This window comes from Melospiza georgiana, chromosome 5 (assembly GCF_028018845.1).
Source record: "Melospiza georgiana isolate bMelGeo1 chromosome 5, bMelGeo1.pri, whole genome shotgun sequence".
NCBI lineage: Eukaryota > Metazoa > Chordata > Aves > Passeriformes > Passerellidae > Melospiza > Melospiza georgiana.
The window spans coordinates 72,404,026-72,422,185 of record NC_080434.1 but is presented as its reverse complement, the minus strand read 5'-3'; the positions used below and the strand labels follow the sequence as shown (position 1 = coordinate 72,422,185).

Here is an 18,160-nt window from a genome sequence, read left to right as displayed (position 1 = left end):
TCCTCTCCTTTTGCTGTGACTGTGGGTAGCAGTCTGCATGCACCTTGCAGCCTCCATCCTGCCCGCTACAAGGTGCAGAGCACATTCCCCAGCTGGGGCTGTGGTGTCAGCAGGACTGCCCCGACCACACCTGCCAGAGATCCCCCAAAAGCTCCACTGGAACCCCAACCATGCCCACAGGGACCCAGCACAGGGGGAGAGGCTCCCTCTCCCATCAGTGGGAGCACAGCAGCACACACACAGCCACCAGCCCAGTTAAACCAGTGCTCCATGGAAGAGCTGGAGCCTCCTCCCCTGGCAGCAGAGCACTTGCAAGGCAATTTGCTGATGAGATCAAGGACAGGCTTTTAAAGCTCAGCACGCAGCATCCACCCACTGGAAGCAGAGCAGACAGCACTTGGCCTCACAGCAATCCCAGCTGAAACCAGTCCAAACTAGTCTAACAACTAGTCTAACAGGGAGCAGACATTAGTTAGGGGTTAGTAAAAGCACTCAGCAGATTACCTGCCCTTTTTTCTGGTCCCAATACAAGTGTAAATGGAGTAGCTGAGAGACCTAGCAAAGGGAAAAGAGAGAGCCATTGTGGCAACACACATCAAGGCTTTGAGAATAAGATCTGTTTGAAGCACAAGAAATCGAGGTGAGACACGAGCATGACACTGGGCACCATGTGCAGGGACTCACACACACATAAAAAGCAGGGACACCCACCTGTGGACAGGACCTGAACACAGATCCTCCCTTCCTCAGCTTCCCCAGAGAGATGGAGAGACCACTCCATAGCCCCAGCTGACAAGGTGTCACCTAACATGTGTTTTTAAAGAGTAAAGCAAATTATAAACACAATGGGCTGCTACTCCACTCCTAAAGCAAATTATAAACACAATGGGCTGCTACTCCACTCCCTGCACTTGATTGATGCTTCCCACTGGAGAAATCCCCAGTGTCAGGCCTAATGACTAATTTAGGCACAGGGTTACGAGAGGGACACGTGGCAGTCATTTTAGTGACTGACAGTTCTCCTGAGCAGCAGGGTGGCAGTGGGGAGTTGCTCACTGAGCAGGGGTTTGCACGCAGAAGCTCCCTCATGTCTGGCTGCAGGCAGGCCCTGAGCACAACCAGCAGCTTTATGGGCTGAGCACAGGCAGGAGTGAGGGAGAAAATTGCTTCTGCCACCATTTGAACACGAACATCCTACAAGCAATATCCTTATTTATGGCCAGGGCCTGCGTGCCATGCCTAGTCTGGAAGAGCTACCTGTTTGGAAATGTCAGACAGTAATAGAGACTCAAAGGGAAACCAGCTGACGTTAATGTTGATGGTGGAAATGTAACTTCATCCACCCTTTTTTGTTTGTGCAGTTCATTTCCTCTCCAGGGAACTCTTTGTTATTGTTTCTCCCACACTAGTCTCTTTGTATAAATTTATCTTTTGGTTCTGCTGTCCTGTGCATTCAGTGAGTGTTGTTTGCTTGTGGGAGACACCAACCAAGCAGCCATGAAAGGGAAACTGGAAAGAGTTACCTGGATTGTAACTCAAACAGCATTGGAATCCTATAGATTTGTGAAAAACAGATTCTTAAGGACTTCTGAATAAAAGATGCATCACACATGACAAGAACGCTTCACAAAATACTGTAATCAGTGGCTACCATATATTTTAAGAAATCCATTTGTTATTCCTCTATATTGGTGTAAAATAGCTCCAAGATCTTTGATTTTGGATCCCAAATGGAGATCCTTTAAAAAAAGCCGCTTTCAAAAGCAGCAAGCTCAGCCCCTCTGAGATAACAGCAACGTGTCCCCAAGGCTTCTCAGAGTGTGAACTCTGAATCCCTGCTGACCTCTGCAGCTCCAGGCCACGGCACTGATGGGGGCACACAGATGATGTGGCCATCACAGACGGGTCAGAACTGTGCTCCCAAGTGTTTGCTCAGCAAAGGAGCACTCTCCCTCTGAGCACTGGCATCTAATCATTACAAAGAGGCTTTATCAAGCATCTCAAGGGAAAGGATGCTCCCCACCCCTGCCTCCCTCTCCCAGTTCAAATAAAAGTGCACCTCTCCACTGTTCTGTCACAAAAGGCAGCACGTCTCTCCCACACAAGGATTTTCCTCCCAGTTTCCACAGCAAATAGGTCTAAAATCACACAGTAAATTAGGGATCTAAATATTGATTTTTCAGGCAATTGCACTGGCTACAACAGCTGGATACTAGAAATTACTTAAAAGATGCTGTTTGTCTAAAGAGGATAAAGCCTAAATCATCACCAGCATTTCCCTCCCAGTGTCCTGGTTTAAAAAGCAACAAATGCACTGAAAAACCTGCTGATAAATTTATTGTGCCGGAGGGCCATGAGGTAATGAAGCTATAACCCTCCAGGGGAAGGTGAGCCCAAGGGTGGAAACAGAAATGAACAGGATGGAAATGCCAGCCCAGACAGGAGGTTTGGGAGGTGCTGAGGCTGCACTGCAGGGCATTATTTGAGCAGGTGGATGCACACCCTGAGCCCCCTGTCTGTGTGCATGGCTGCTCCTCTGAGCGATACACACCGTGGCTGCTGCATCCCCACGTTCCCCACCCACCACAGGCTCTCCTGGGCTGCTTCTCACACTTATTAGGCACAAATGGGCTTGTCACTGACACCAGTCATGGGTGCCTGCTCCCTGCACCTCATTTATCTGCTCCTGCCAAGGCCCTGCACCACGCTGTGCCCCTGTGTAAGGAAGGGCACGCAATGGGCACAGCACGGGCTGCTCTGCCACCTCACCCACACCAGGGCAGGGGAGAGGCAGGGGAGGTACACTGTCAGAAACCTCTGCAGTACACTGATCTGCTGGCATGGCATGTTTTCTCCACATCTCCTTTGAAAAGCAGGGTTGAGGCTGCAGCTTGGGGGTGGTTAAGTGGTTGGGAGCAGGTGGGGAAAGATGTGGGTCTGCCTGGCAGAGTTGGTTTGTTCAAGGTGGGGAATAAGGATACATCCAAACAGGATCTGGGAAAATCGGGAGTGTGAAAGAGAGAGCGAGGGAGCTGGGGGAGAGTGTAATACTGGTGATGTGTGGGTTGTAGAAAGGCAGGAGGCAATGGCAGGGCAGGGATAGAGGAGCTGGGACTGGGGACATGGCAAAGCAGCAGGTGGTGGCAGGCTCAGGGTGACAGGTGAAGGATAAGGGCTGGGAGTACATACAAGTGTGCTGGGGAAGGCTGGTGCTGCTCCCCAGCCCCTGGAGCCTCTCCTGGCTGCAGCCATGTGTGTCCCAGCTGCTCCCACTGAATCCTGACTGGGGGCACTGAAAAGCCCTCTCATGCCCACTCATGCCCACTCATGCCCAGGGTGCACCTGATGGATGCACTGCCTGGCCAGGGCCTCGTGTATCAGCCCTGCTGCTGCTGCTGCTGCTCCCTGTGCTGTGACCCAACACAAGCTTGTTTGCTCTCCACCAAGGTCAGCTGGAAAGGTGGTGGTGGTCAGGGCTCCTCGGGAATGGAAATGGCTGAATTAGCTGGAGTTAACTGAAAACACACAAAGAGCAGCAGGATTTGCTGCCTGGTCATTTAATCCAACCACTTAGGACTGACCCACTTGAAGTCAGCACATGTGACAGAATCACCAAGAGATGAGGACAGGATTAGAGCCCCAAATGAGATTATGCTCCTTGGCAGGGGCAGGGAACAGATCTGCATTGAGCACCTAGCAGGGGCAATAAACCAGATATCCAACATTCTGCTTGCCTAGTGAGCATCAAAAATAGACTCTCCAGAGAGAGAGAAAACACCCAAGTGAGCCAGCTGGGCAGAGCCGGGGTGCCTGGGACACTGACAGCTCCTCAGCCTGTAAAATGAGCTGGCACAGGCTCGTGCCAGCATCAGCACAACTGTGGCTTCCACACAGAACAGAGCAGGGGCAGGAGCAGGGGAAAGGACAAGCCTGCAGTTGGCTGACTGAAACCAAAGGGATTTAAGATAAAAAAGGGAAAGGGACAGAGGATCAGAGCGAAGGATGGTGTGGCTGTGCACAGCTTGCAGCATCTTAGCCTGCAGTAAATACACAAGCAGCAGCCTGTCACACACCAATGGAAATCAGAGAGGCAGATGCATTGTGCTGCATGAAAAAAAGATGATGGATAGACAGGATGGATTAAAAAATATGATGGACAAAAGGGATGGATAAAAAAAATACGATGGATGAAAAGAATGAAAAGATGGGCCCTGCCCAAAGATCTTATCGTGAAAGACAAAAGACCATGATGGATCACAGCTCAGACTGAAAGGAGAGGACAGGGCTGGCCACAGCATGAGACATGTTCCCTCTCAGGTACAGGAGCCTTTAGATTTCAGCTGATTTACTGAAAACAGATCTGTACAGAGTCCCTTCGCAGCCCAGCAGCTCACTGTGCATTGCCACTATGTGAAGCTGATTTGCAAAGCCTGAAGGTCCATTTCTGCACACAAAAACATCTTTTCCTCACCCACTAATCCAAGTGAAGCAGTAAATAATCCTCACATTCATTTGCTGGTAAAAGCCATGTTTTCCATGGAAGCTGCAGGAGCTCTGTGCTACTGAATAAATCATCATCTCTATAGGTTCCACTTGTAACACAATCCTTTAAAGGCTGAAACCAAATGAACTCACTTTCCCAATACACTCAACACTTACCACTGACTAGCTGGATACCCTTAAATCTTGGCATTGGGAAAGCCATGAAAAGCCCTAGAAATAGTATTCTCTTTCCTCCTTCCCTGGAAACTTCCCCCTAAGGACAGCACTGCAGTCTGGTCTGGCATCTGTCTGCTCAAAGTGTTTTCCAGATAATTACTCATTTACACTTCTCTCAGGCAGGATAATGTGGCTCAGTCATACCTTCTCAAGTGAGCAAGGAAGGGCATTGACACAGAGCTGACAGCGGCTGAAAACCAGGGCAAGAGAAACAGCTCCTGCTGTACCGCTCCTCTCTGGGGAACAACTCCCTCCCCATCAGCAGGGAGGGACACAGAGACACATCCACACCCCCAGGCACATCCCGGGGGCCTGAGGAGCCCCAGGTGAGCAGCCTGCACTGCAGCACAGCAGGCTGGAACCCACAGCAGGTGGAACCCACAGCAGGTGGAACCCACAGCAGGTGGAACCCACACCAGGCTGTATCTCTCACAGCAGGCTGTATCTCACAGCAGGCTGTATCTCTCACCAGGCTGTATCTCACACCAGGCTGTATCCCACACCAGGCTGTATCTCACACCAGGCTGTATCTCTCACCAGGCTGTATCTCACACCAGGCTGTATCCCACACCAGGCTGTATCCCATACCAGGCTGTATCTCACAGCAGGCTGTATCTCACACCAGGCTGTATCTCTCACAGCAGGCTGTATCTCACAGCAGGCTGTATCTCTCACAGCAGGCTGTATCTCTCACCAGGCTGTATCCCACACCAGGCTGTATCCCACACCAGGCTGTATCTCTCACAGCAGGCTGTATCTCTCACCAGGATGTATCTCACACCAGGCTGTATCTCTCACCAGGCTGTATCTCTCTCACCAGGCTGTATCTCTCACCAGGCTGTATCTCTCACACCAGGCTGTATCTCTCACCAGGCTGTATCCCAGACCAGGCTGTATTTCACAGCAGGCTGTAAATCACACCAGGCTGGAATTGTCACCAGGCTGCTCTCCCTGCCAGAACAGCAGCACATTCCCTCTCAGAAGGACAAGGGACAGGAGCTGCTTTAGCCATCCCTGGATATTACACTGGGCACAGACTGGGGTGCACTGCCATGGACAGCACAGCTACTCTCTCTGCTTCCCAAGACCAGGAAGGGATGATCTTGCTTTCCTTTCCTCTGGCCATGCTCTCACAGTGCAGTTCAATCCCTTTCCTTATGTGGCTCAGCCACTCGAGATAAGTTTGTGGGCTCAAAAGAACAAACCCTTTTATTTTTCTTTCAGGATTAACTTTCTGATAGATTAGAGATAACCTGAGGAGGTCCAAAGTGCTGGGGCACCCTGGGAGCTGGAGCACTCCCCCATTTTGCAGAAGGAGAGCTGTCAGATTGGCTCACACTCTCTGTTGGAGCTGCACCCTTAGGCACACAGAAACAAGCCAAAGTAGTGAAGGAAACCAGGGATTCTATTTTTTCCTCATACATTCAGAATAATTTAAATGTCAAAGCTGAAGGAAATACTTGAATAGTCCTTGCTTTGTTGTAAAAATCAAACAATCTATTAAATAACCTCTCAATCTTATTAACAAGTCCTTTTCCCCTCCCCAAAGTAGTGTGCAAGAAAGACTCTTCTGGTCCATTCACAGGCTGCAATACCTTAACAGTTTTCTCTCAAGCTGTGTTGGCAGATGTGCAATACAACAATACCACAGGAGTCAGAGTTGTTTTCTTCCACCACTGAAAGGGGAGTTTCACCAACCACGAAAAACAGCAGCTTCCTTGTACCGTGGAGACTCTTCCCTGTGTCCCCCACTGCCACTGGAGCCACATTTTGAGGCAGAGAGAGCCTTAAGCAAAGCAGCAGGAAAGTGGAACAGAGGGAAGTCAAACCCTGGTGCTGGCTGTTCATTCCAGGGAGCAGCTGCTGCAGACACTGCTGCAGCCCTGATGGGGAACAGGTTGGCACTGTGGGTTTGGGTTACTGTTGAGCTTCTCATATTCAGGAGCCACCTAGGCAGGAGCCAGAATTCCTTTGGGATTCACACAGTTTCTCACTGTGTCCTAAAAGCAGCTCTAGCACAGCCAGCCTGCAGCACCTTGCTCAGAGCAAAGGCAGTGCTGCAGAACTGGCATTCCCACAGCCTATTTATGACTCTTCAGGCTTACATGGCAGCAGCAAAAGTGTTAAGTGTCCTGGAGGCATCACAAAAATGTCATTTCATTGGGCATACGATACACAGCACTGTCCTAGCTCCATGTTTATCCCAGGTTTCAGTCCAAATTTGGTTTATCTCCCAGTCCCTGGGTTAGAAGAGTCTCCCCACTGAAGAACAACAGCCCAGGAGAAGACAGACCTGACAATTTAGTCTACATAATGCTAGGCAGGCAAAAAGGAGACAATTTTTGGGTCTAGCATATCCTTGTGACCCCATGAGCATGGCACACCCTGTGGGCTCTCCCCTTCTGTAATACCTTGCTTTCAACAGGCTTTATAAGCTTTAATGTATTTTGCCTCCCAAGGATGCAGTTTGCATTTTTGCAGGAAGTTAAGGCTGAGGCATACTAAAGTGATGTGCCTTAGGTCATAGGAAAAGCATTTGGCAGAGGAAAATAATTTCCTTCAACTCCCATTCCCATGTTGTTCCTACTACCAGTACCCTCCTTGTCCATAGGTTTCTAACTATCCTTTTGGAACAGGCCTGGAAGCCAAGTCTCACCCCCAAAACACACACTGCACATCAGCTCACCCCCAAAACACAGAGTGCACATTGACTCACCCTCAAAACACACTGTGCACATTGATTCACCCCCAAAACACACACTGCACATCAGTTCGTCCCCAAAACACACTGTGCACATTGACTCACCCCCAAAACACACTGTGCACATTGATTCACCCCCAAAACACACTGTGCACATTGATTCAACCCCAAAACACACTGTGCACATTGATTCACCCCCAAAACACACACTGCACATCAGCTCACCCCCAAAACACACTGTGCACATTGATTCCCCCCAAAACACACTCTGCACTTTGACTTACCCCCAAAAGACACACTGCACATCGACTCTAAGCCATGATAGCCCATGGCCAGAGGGCAGGAGCCCACAATGCAGTTATCAAGTCCTTGCAGCTTTCATGCAAGAAAAGGAACAACAGATAACAGCTGTTTTCTGGGTTTGGCTCTAAGCCAGGAAGAGAATATAGGATACACCCCTTGAGATGAGACCCCTCATCCTATAACTACTCATCCTCCAAAAGCAACTAATGGCACTTCCCATTCACTCTTACACAACATCCCTGCAGAGAACTACACACCAGTCACGTTATGTGAATGCCTTGCAGAAGAACATTTACCCTTCACGAACTTCATCTTCTCTCCTGCCACTACACAAAATTGTAGCTCACTACACAAAATATCGAGACAACCCCATCTCTCCCCCTCCACACTGGGGCTGCTGCTGGCAGTGGAGGCAGAGGAGGTGTGAGTGAGTCCTGGGATGCTGGTGTGAGCCCTGAGCTGCAGCTTTACCTTGGAGGCTGCCATGACAGCTGCCGTGGCCGCGACGTTCAGGCCCCGCTTGCCAAAGTGCACCAGGGCGTCGTAGCTCCGGTCCTTCGCCTGGATGAGGCAGTCATCGATCTCCTGCCACAGCAGAACACAAAACAAACAATTAAAAAAAGCACAAGAAGGACAAGTTCAGGCTTATGCTCCCAGCCTCAGACTCTTGGCAGAGTCAGGTCATGCTTTACAGAGGTAGATGTCCTCCATCTCCTCCACTGTGGCTGGAAAGAAGTTCGCTGCCAACATTTGCAAAGAGGAAAAGTTTGCTGGGGGGCAATAATTCCCATTGTAGGATTGGGGATCTCCTTATTCTACAAATGGATGATTGAGACCCAAAGCTGGGGTCCTGGAAGCAAGAGAAATCTGTCTGAGCAACACGAACTGATAGCTGTGACAGTGTTCACAGGGGTCCGAGGTTGAGGGAAGAGATGAGGATCTGTCTCCATGTTTCAGAAGGATTGATTTATTATTTTATGATATATATTGCATTAAAACTATACTAAAAGAATAGAAGAAAGGATTTCATCAGAAGGCTGGCTAAGAATGGAATAGGAAGAAATGATAACAAAGGTTTGTGGCTTGGCTCTCTGTCCGAGCCAGCTGGACTGTGACTGGCCATTAATTACAAACATCCAACATGAGCTAATCAAAGATCTACCTGTTGCATTCCAGAGCAGCAGATAATCAATGTTTACATTTTGTCCTGAGGCCTCTCAGCTTCTCAGGAGGAAAAATCCTAAGGAAAGGATTTTTCATAGAAGATGTCTGCGACAGATAGCCATTTGCAAATGGTGCACTCCAAAGACAAATGGGATTGCCTCATAGTTAAAAATACTCACATGATGACACTGGGCAGCTGAAGCTGCACTGCCCCGTGGCCAGGACAGGTGGCCTCAAAAATATCTGGGATATCTCTGCACATCACAGCAGTGCCCAGCTTCAGATGCCCATGGGATTGGTAGGCCCGGAGCTTCGGGACTTTGACGCTGCTCAATTTACAGTGAAACACTTGGGGAGGTTCCTGCCCTCACTGTCCCTCCCTCAGGACACTGGGGTCTGGATGACAATGATAGCAAGGACTCCTAGCTCTCAGCTGGAGGATGTGCTGGGTTAGTGTGGCCTGGAGGCTGTGAGGAGCTGCTGGCTGCTCTCCTCATTGCCCACAGGTAAGAGGTGGCAGCTCAAAATGCATGAGCCCCACTTGGGAGAAGCACAAAGGGAAGCAGAAACAAGGGATTGATTCCCACTCTCCTTGGACAGGACTGAGATCCAACTGCTCCTTCCCTGCCTGTGGCTAAAGGGAGAGCTCCCATCTCCAAGTTGCCAGTGCAGGAAACAGCTCCTCACTCAGCAGCTTTCATGTTGGTGTGTGACAATAGCTGTTGCTGGTCCATTTATTCTCGTGAGCCAAATGGATCAGCCTGACACTGTCCCATTCACAGCCACAGGAATCTCCCAGGCAGGCAAATGATCCAAGTTGTAATGTCCCCCTCCCAAAATTAGCATCTTTAATTTGGGCAAAACATTTTTTAATCTAGGACCTCAACAGGCTACATGATTTTTTCCACCACACTACACAGCCAGGCATGTGCTTGCTAAGCCCATTTTAGACTGCCTGGGCTGTTTGTCTCACTGCTGTACAATGTTTTAGGCAGAACAAAGTTGAGGAGTCCTGGCTCCCAGACCAAGTTTCTCTGTTTGTTATATCCAGCCACAACAGAGCACTCCAGCTATAATCAGCCAGTACATGCAAAGCAGCTCAGGGAGTATTTTTATCCCCCCTCCCTCCCACCTTCTCAACTGCACCAAAATGAGTTAATAAGTGTGAGTGCACTGAACAGATGCCAGTATTTAAAAACACAACAACCACAAAGAACAAAAACACCAACCAAAAAGAGGGGATCAAATGATAGAGGAAGAGAATCAGCAACTCCCAGCCCTTCAATGGAAATGAATGAAACAGGGACTGGAATAAACCCACCACAGTTCTGTTCCACCCAGAGAGGACCCAGGCACCTGTGATTACCTTTTCTTTTGAAGACAGAGTTGGATGAACAAATTTCCTGTACAGGAGGCTGGAGCCTTTTGTGTATGGAGACAGCAGCCAAGCTACAAAAGCTATTTTGAGTTCATAGTAGAATGGAAACCTAGAAGAAAGAGAGGGTTACTGTCTGCTCCCAGTTTAACCACTGCCCTTAATTAGAGATGCTCAGCACAGGTAGGGATTTGCCAGCCTAGCTCAAGGCAGCTTTTGCTTACCAAAAAAAATCTAAGGATTAAAGTGCATTGACTCAGTTTTGAGCACATGTCAATGATAAATTTGGGTGAATCTTTACTTAGTTATCAGAACCATTATTTAATAATCTGGAAGAGACTCTGACATGCGATAAGAGGAGCTTTCTATACGCAAAGATCACAGGTGCTGCCTTCACAGTATCCCCAGTCATTGTGAGAAAGCAATGAGCAAACCAGCAAACCAATATTTCATTGGTATGTATTTATGCACTTTCCATCTCCTCTCAGCTTTTAAGCTAACACTTACATGACTAAACTTGAAATACAAGAACCTTTGTGGTCCAAGCAACATAAAGGTGCAGATCCACACTGACTTTCAGGTAAGGCTGCAAAACATGGAGGACATCAACAACCGGCCATGCTTTAGCTGTAACAAGCAGCCAGAGACATCCTGAAATTAAATTATCCAGACTCTTTTCTGGAGGCCAGAGCCCAGAGCTCAAGACTGGCCACCCAGCAGCATCTCCATGTGGGCAGGCATGTTGCTGCCAGCAGTGTGAGGAACAATTGTTGATCTTTGCAAGCAAGAGCAGTGCAGAGACCTGTGGTGCTGACCCAGACAGGCTCCTGCTGTGCCAACAGTGCTGTCCCTGAGCCAGCCAGCACCCAGCTCTGACACCAGGGGCCTCTGCCATGCTCTGCTCTGAGCATGGATGGGCCAGGTTCATCTCCCACCTCACTGAGGATCTCTACAGCACACTCGATTTCACAGGCTGGGTGAGCCCTCTGCCATTTCTCTTGGCAGACTCACAGAATTCATCCTCCAAACAAAACACAAAGCTCCAGATGAGCACAGGAGAGGTAGATCTGCATACAAATTAGATGGACATTAATGTCTTATCTCCTTTTCAATAGATCTGACATGTTGCCAAGTTCTCCTGATTTCCTTTATCTGGCAGGCAGTGCTGTGCAGGAATAGGCTGTAGGGGCCATGCACTACAGTCCTATTTTCACCCTAAATCTACAGATTTCTGGTAGAAAGGCCTTGTTGCCAACCAAGCAACAAACACTTTCAAACCTGAGCATCCAAAAACCACTGAAAGTGATAAATGGGCATTTATGTCCTCCCATCCTGACAGAGGCCACCAGGAATCCTTGCACTGGCACCAGAGAGCCACATCAGCGCTGACTGTCACTGTCCTCCACCAAACCAGAAACCCAGCCTAACCAGGAACGTGCCAGGCAAAGCATCCCAGGAACAGCCACCCACACAGCACCCTACAAAGGCTTGTGCTGCAGGGCTGTTTGCACCTGATCCTCACTGTGTATTTACTGTAGGATACAGCCAGGCAAGCCTAAACTCTGCCTGTAGCTAAATCAACTGTTATTTATGTGGTGATGACCTCTGCAGCATCCAACTGGGCAGTCAGCTGTGCCCCTCTGACAGGCAGGGCTGAGACTCCAGTAATGATTTCCCACTAATGAGATACCACTGAGCCTTTCCACTTCTTTCTTTTCTCTGTGACAGCACCGAGAAAGGAACCCTGTCTCCCGCAGACAAAAACCCTCTATGTGCTTGAGGCTGCTGAGCCCCTGTGCAGGAGTCAGTGTACTTTTGTGTGCCATTTTTTTCTCCTTGTAAACATTTCCATTTCCTTTTCATCTCATGCCAAAGAGCCTCTCCCCCTGGTGCTTACCAGCAAAGAAAGATATCCGTGAACGTCTCTGCTGTCGTGAAGAGCGCGAATATGATCCAGTACATCATCCACTTGACCTGGTAAACAAAAACAGCCTCAAACTATCTCTTACAGGCACAAGTGCACAGAATAACTCTCACAGGAAAAGAAATCCTCACCCCCTCGCCCTCCCCACTGTGTATTTAGCAATTACTGTGGACTTGAAGGTGCCAGTTTGCCCCACTTCAGCACGTAACACGTGTCAGATTTACACAGCCTTGGGAAGGTGACTGTGGCATTTAGGATTGGTCTCAGGAAAAGAAGAGCACAGCCTGACTCTGTCCCTACAGAAACTCCACTGGCCAGCAGAGTATGACAGCCCTATCACAGGGCATTAAAAATCTCACCTGGCTCAGTTAATAGAAGGTTGTTGGCCAAACTCCAGTTAAGACAGAATGTAATTACTTCCATAATACCTACAGCCAGCAAAAGGTAAAGAGGTAACTGCCCATGCCATAATTCAGGGCTCAGGAGCACAACCAACTCACCACAACTCACTGACTCAGAGGGCAGCCCTGGGGTGGCTGTGCCTGCTCCCACCCATACCCAGTGCAGGGACAAGGGCAATAGTTTGAATCCCTTGCCCTGGGCTTAGCGGGGAATGTTTTACCTCCCACTGGCAGTGAGAGCATGTGCTGTGCTCTCTGTTCATCTGGAGAAACCCCACTGTCAGGGAGGATGGTTTCCTTTGGGGTGACAGCAAGAGAGTCTTTGGGGATGGTGACTTGGTCAGATAAACTGCAGCACCTCAAGTAATTCAGGAATTTGGAAATGTTTGTCACTGAGCACTTAATGGCACCTAAAAGCACAGCTCAACTGTCCTGAAGTATGTAGTATTAGCTCTTGGGATGGAAAAAGATGGTGAGACAAAGGTTGTTAATTTAACTGACAACAGCTGTTTAATTAGGTGTATTTGAAAATGGAGATCCCTAAGCAGCTTTGCTGGAATGTTAAAAAGCTTAAGGAAGTAAAACCCATGAAAATCCATGAAAATCCATGAAAATCCATGAATTAGAGAATTGGACCATGTCAGCTAAGGCTGGTACAATGCAATAGGCTAAGGAAAGCCTGGAGGGAAGAGATCACAAGAGGGATACCTACAGCAGGTGCTGCTCTGGGGAATGGAAGATGGAAGCATCAATAAATCTGGATCTCACCAGCATGGAAATGATGTCCCCATCTTCTCCCTGATACAGTGGGACAGTGCTGATAGTCTCCATCTCCCTGTAAGTACTGGAATTATTCCCTGAGCACCTGTCACTCTGCTACATAACTGCTCTCCTGGGATTTATATTTATGTGCATATTTATATCTACATGTAGTGTTACAACAATAATGGCACTGCCAAATGCCTGAGAGCATCATCTTCCCAGTGCAGCTTCTGCCAGATTTGTTATGTAACTGTGGCTCCTCAGAGCCTCAGTGCCAACATGGCTCTCTCACTTAGATATTACTGCCAGCAAAACTTTTAAACACAAACCAAGACCTGGTGTGGATGGGCTTGGATCAGCCTAAAACATTCATCAAAATTACCATTACCAAGCAGAATAAAATTAGAGTGACGTAAGTTTTGATTAATAAGTAAAGGTTCCTCCTGTGTCAGTGTAAATTATTACTTCATTTATTATTTTTTTTAATCAGGCCTTAATTGATACATTGCCACAACTGCTAAATTAAACTGAAATCAATGGTAAGGGCAGACCAGGTCAGGTCAGCTGTTCCACATTTGCATCATAAGCACAAGTGTCTGAGGTGAGTTCCTCTTTTCCAATTCAATTTCCAACAGGAATTGGACCCTTCAACAAAATACCTTTCAGTAAGAGACTATGGAAACATAAATTTTGAGTGGCAGACACTGCTTGGAGATGCTTGTGCACATCTTCAGCATTTTCAGGCAAAGAGGCCCTGAGAAACTCAGCTGTGCAAGGGCTGCAGAGACATTTTACCTTAAGCATTTGCTGTGTCCTGTAACACTTATGATTCTCAAAATACCCCAAGCCATTTTCTGAAGGAGGAAAATTATAAACAAAACTCTTAGCAGCCACAGTGAGTCCCAGACTGAGTTTGCACTAAAGATTTAATGGGATAGACATGTATGCTTTTATCCAGATGAGAAAATGGCCTTGTTATCCCTGGGATCTTGAGAGGATTGGAGAGTCAAGATCTGGAGGCTGAGCTGGGCTCAATGAAGTTAAAAGAGCTCAGGTTGGGAAGGGCACTACAAACCCCACAGGACCCCAACAGCAGCCAAGTGCTTTTGATCCTCCCTCATTTCACTTTCCCTGACGGCCCCATATGCCTTTAGAAACCAGGGCCCAGGGAAGATTTTCCAGCAAAAAGCAAGAAGAGAGCACACCCAGCTGCCAGACCTGCCTGTAAATAGGTCGCCCTGCAAGGAAGGATGTTTCTGTCTGAGATTCAGTCATATGCACTTCTAGCTGCCTCCTCTTATCCTTGCTTTGAATGAGCAGTTCAAGCTTCAAGGCCTTTTGAAAAGCCTTTGATTTATGCTGCTCTTCAGAAACAAAGGAGAGCACACAAAGCTCTGGATGCCAAATGCCTTTGAGCCAGCTGTGTATCTCACCACCAGAGGAGCAGCATGCATTTGCCAAGGAGCACATCAGCCCTGCACTGCAGCCAGGAGCACAAACCCAGGGCTCATTTATGCCCAGCAATCACCCAGCCCACCTTCAGGCCAGTCTGCCCCTCTGTGAGCTTTCCCAGAACACAGACAACACCTCTCCAATGTGGTGAGGAGCAATCTCAGAAAACAACCCCCCAGCACAGCCACAAACCTCATTACTCACATATTCTTTGATGTCCTTTGATTTCACGGCTTTGTAGGAATAATATGCAGGGTAAAGTGTGCCAAATATAAGCCTGGAAAAAACAAACAATAAACTGATTAAATTGATTTCCTGTCACAGGGAAAGATTTTTTTTCCCCCCTGTGTTTTAAATGTGGTTTTTGCACTGGTAAAAAGTGTTAGGTTTTGATTTAAGCTTGAGTGCACTAAATACAGCACAGGGGTGATTTTGCATCACTGAATTCAGAGCAGCTATTGCCAGTGACTTGGATGAAGAGCAGAGATTCAGGCTGGTTTTCCTTTTGCAATGATTTCCAAAGCTGTACCTTGTGAGTTACACACAGAACGAAATAACCAAACCAAACAAAAAGGGCCACCACCACACTTTCAAAAGGAAATTAAAAGTCTGATCTTGAAACAATCTACTGCAACACCAGGAATATGGGACTATTGCTTTCAGAGAGAGAATTATTGGTCTAAAATCCCTTCCACCTCTATTCAGTACTCTGAAAAGCTGGCAGATGATAAAGCAGGATTCAGGTTCTAGTGATGCAAGGGTTTGGGTGCCTTATCCTACATTAAACCTGGTAGGGAAGAACCTTGCACTGTTCAGTAAAGTCAATTTGGGCTCATGAAAGGAGAAGGAATCTGCCCACCAAGATATGCCAACATGATCAAGCCTAAAAATCCCAGCTCTGCTGCTCTTTCAGACAGCTTCCTTTCATTTTCAAGCCTGAAAGGGATGCTGTCAGCTTCAAGATTTCATGTAAGAAAGAAACAGGGATCTGTAAGTTAAAAATAGCACTACTGAGAAAAACACGTGGAGAATTTTTTATCCTGGGTCCTCTCTGCATCACTGCCTACATGATTATTCACTTGGATTATTCTGGACGTAAGCATAGGCTTGTCAAAACCACTTTGCCCTGCCCAGGTTTCAGTCAGTTTTATTCAAAGCAGGAGCATGATGCTGCAAAGTCTAAATTTAATAGATTGCAGGGTAATGTTTATTGGCTTGCCACTACCCATCTTTCCGCTGAAGCTTTTGCTTGTAATTCACACAACTGTTTCCTCTGCTCCTGGGAATGAAAGTGATCAATGTTTCAATCCCTAATCGTGGAGCCACATGGACCCAGAGCCATCTTTTTCCACCCTGGCAGCAGTGACTCTGTGCTGAGGGACTCATAATTACAGTCAAGTCCATTACGTGCAGAAGACATTAAAAATTCACACTCTGGGCTGTGGTGCAGCATCCTCCTTCCCGGAGCTCAGGAAGGTATTTGTGAAAGAATGGGGTGAGCCAGCACACATCTTGATTCCCAAAGCAGGGACCAAAGGCAATTTGCCTGCTATTCATCATGCTCACTGTAGCATGGCTTTGCAGAACCTGAAGCACAATGCAGACTTCAGAAAAGCAGCTACTGAGCGAGGAGATCCAACATTTTACAGAGGCTTCCCACTGGTCTCCAAAGGCTTTGCTGGCAGCAGGCAGCTCCAAACCTACCTCGCTCAGGAGGGGCTTGGGCTACCTGCAAGGATCAGATACAAACACTCAGAAAGATCCTGGGAAACCAGAAGGGGTTTTGTCCCTTGCAGTATCCCACCAAACAGCAACAAGGGCTAAGGCAAGGATGAACACACACACAGTGCCTTGGTCCTGCCCTCAATGAGATATAACAACAAATATTCTGAATTCAGTGCTAGCAGCACCTAATCCAAAGAAGGAAGGGCTCACAAAAGGAAGAAAGCTACAATACTCAGAAAATAACAGCTGAGCACATGAAAAATATTTTTGGCTCTCCTTATAAAATGCACTGCAATGCTGTTCTTCCTTCTTGGCCCAGGCTGGCTGCTATCTCACCCTTTTATTTCCTGCAAATAATCACTGAATGATTGATATTAATTTCCTCAGTTTCTGCTGGTAACAGAAAGTCACTGGATCCTGACGAAGCAAATGGTTTATAGGAATAGCATAAAATAATTAGTTGCAGACAATAAATACTTGGAAAAGAAAATACAGTGAGGGAAGGAAATTGCAATAATTTTGCATGTGCAAAGCAAGGGAGAGTTAATAAGATGATGTGATCTCCCTAAACTGGAGATTCAGAGTTTCACAGATTTGCCCTGCAGCGTGTTGTGTGCATATATGGACATTTATTACTGCTGTGGTTTACCAGACTGAAAATTGTTCTAAGGAACGTTGGAAGCCAGTCTTGTCACTGCTGTGGCTTCCTAAGTGCCTTGGGGTCACAATCTCGGGGTACACTCTACAAATGGAAGACAAAAGATGTTTGGGCATTTCTGTAAAGCTTATTCAGGGGTTTTAAGAGAAATATTTGCATAAAGAGATATTCCAAAAAGTCTCTTGAAGTTACTGTCTTCACTTGGCCTTGGATCAGGGTTGAGTACAATTGATTTAACTCAAACACACACATCAATCCTGCATCTCTTCCCTCAGTTCCTCTACTCTGCTGAAGACAATAATTCTCACTTCCCCCTCATCCAAGCTTCCTGCATAATTGAAGTTATTGTTGATTCCTGCCTTCCTTTATCTCCATGCTCAGAATGCTGCCAAATCTCTCCTTCTGCACGCTACACACAAACCTGACCCTTTGTCCCTGCTTTGTCCCTTGAAAGCCACAAAGCCTTTCTTGTCCAAGTCTCCTTCCCACTTCCTTTGTGTGCTCCCCACCCCACCTGGATGCACCCATGTTTAAACCCCTCTCCCCTGTCCCCATCACCCCCACTCCCAGCCTAACAAGCTGAAGTAACTTATCTCTGCTTTCCATGCCTGAAAACGTTGTTCCTAACCCCTGCTGCTTTGCTCTTTTATCACATCCTACCTCAGTCCCTCCTCTCCTTCAATGCCTGCAGTGCCACCACCCTCTTCCTCTGCTGTTCCCTGCATTTGCTCTCCCACACCCTGGAGCTCCTGTGCTCCTTGCTCTCCCACTGCCCATCAATCCACTGCCTCCAAATCAAGCTGTTCCCTCATGCTGACAGCCCCAGTCTGAGACTGCAGCCCAGCTCCAGCCACACCATTCCCCTGTGCTCCTCATCTCTGCATCCTCCTTCTGCCACGCTTCTGATGTTCCCTGGACAGATCACAGGACCTTCAGCTTTCTTCCCACCTCCCCAAAATCACAGGACTGCCCCCCA

The 18,160-nt window shown here is 47.7% G+C and overlaps 1 protein-coding gene across 1 annotated transcript in view; it reads right to left on the bottom strand.

Annotated features, from left to right (window-relative positions):
- Positions 1 to 18,160, bottom strand: part of REEP1 (receptor accessory protein 1) — a 69,554-nt gene that overhangs the window by 25,015 nt on the left and 26,379 nt on the right. Inside the window, exons 2-5 of the mRNA XM_058025095.1 lie at positions 15,006 to 15,078; positions 12,160 to 12,236; positions 10,254 to 10,374; positions 8,195 to 8,308 (exon numbers count right to left, since the gene is read on the bottom strand). Coding sequence (XP_057881078.1) covers positions 8,195 to 8,308; positions 10,254 to 10,374; positions 12,160 to 12,236; positions 15,006 to 15,078 — 385 coding nt within the window. The remainder of the gene's footprint in view (positions 1 to 8,194; positions 8,309 to 10,253; positions 10,375 to 12,159; positions 12,237 to 15,005; positions 15,079 to 18,160) is intronic.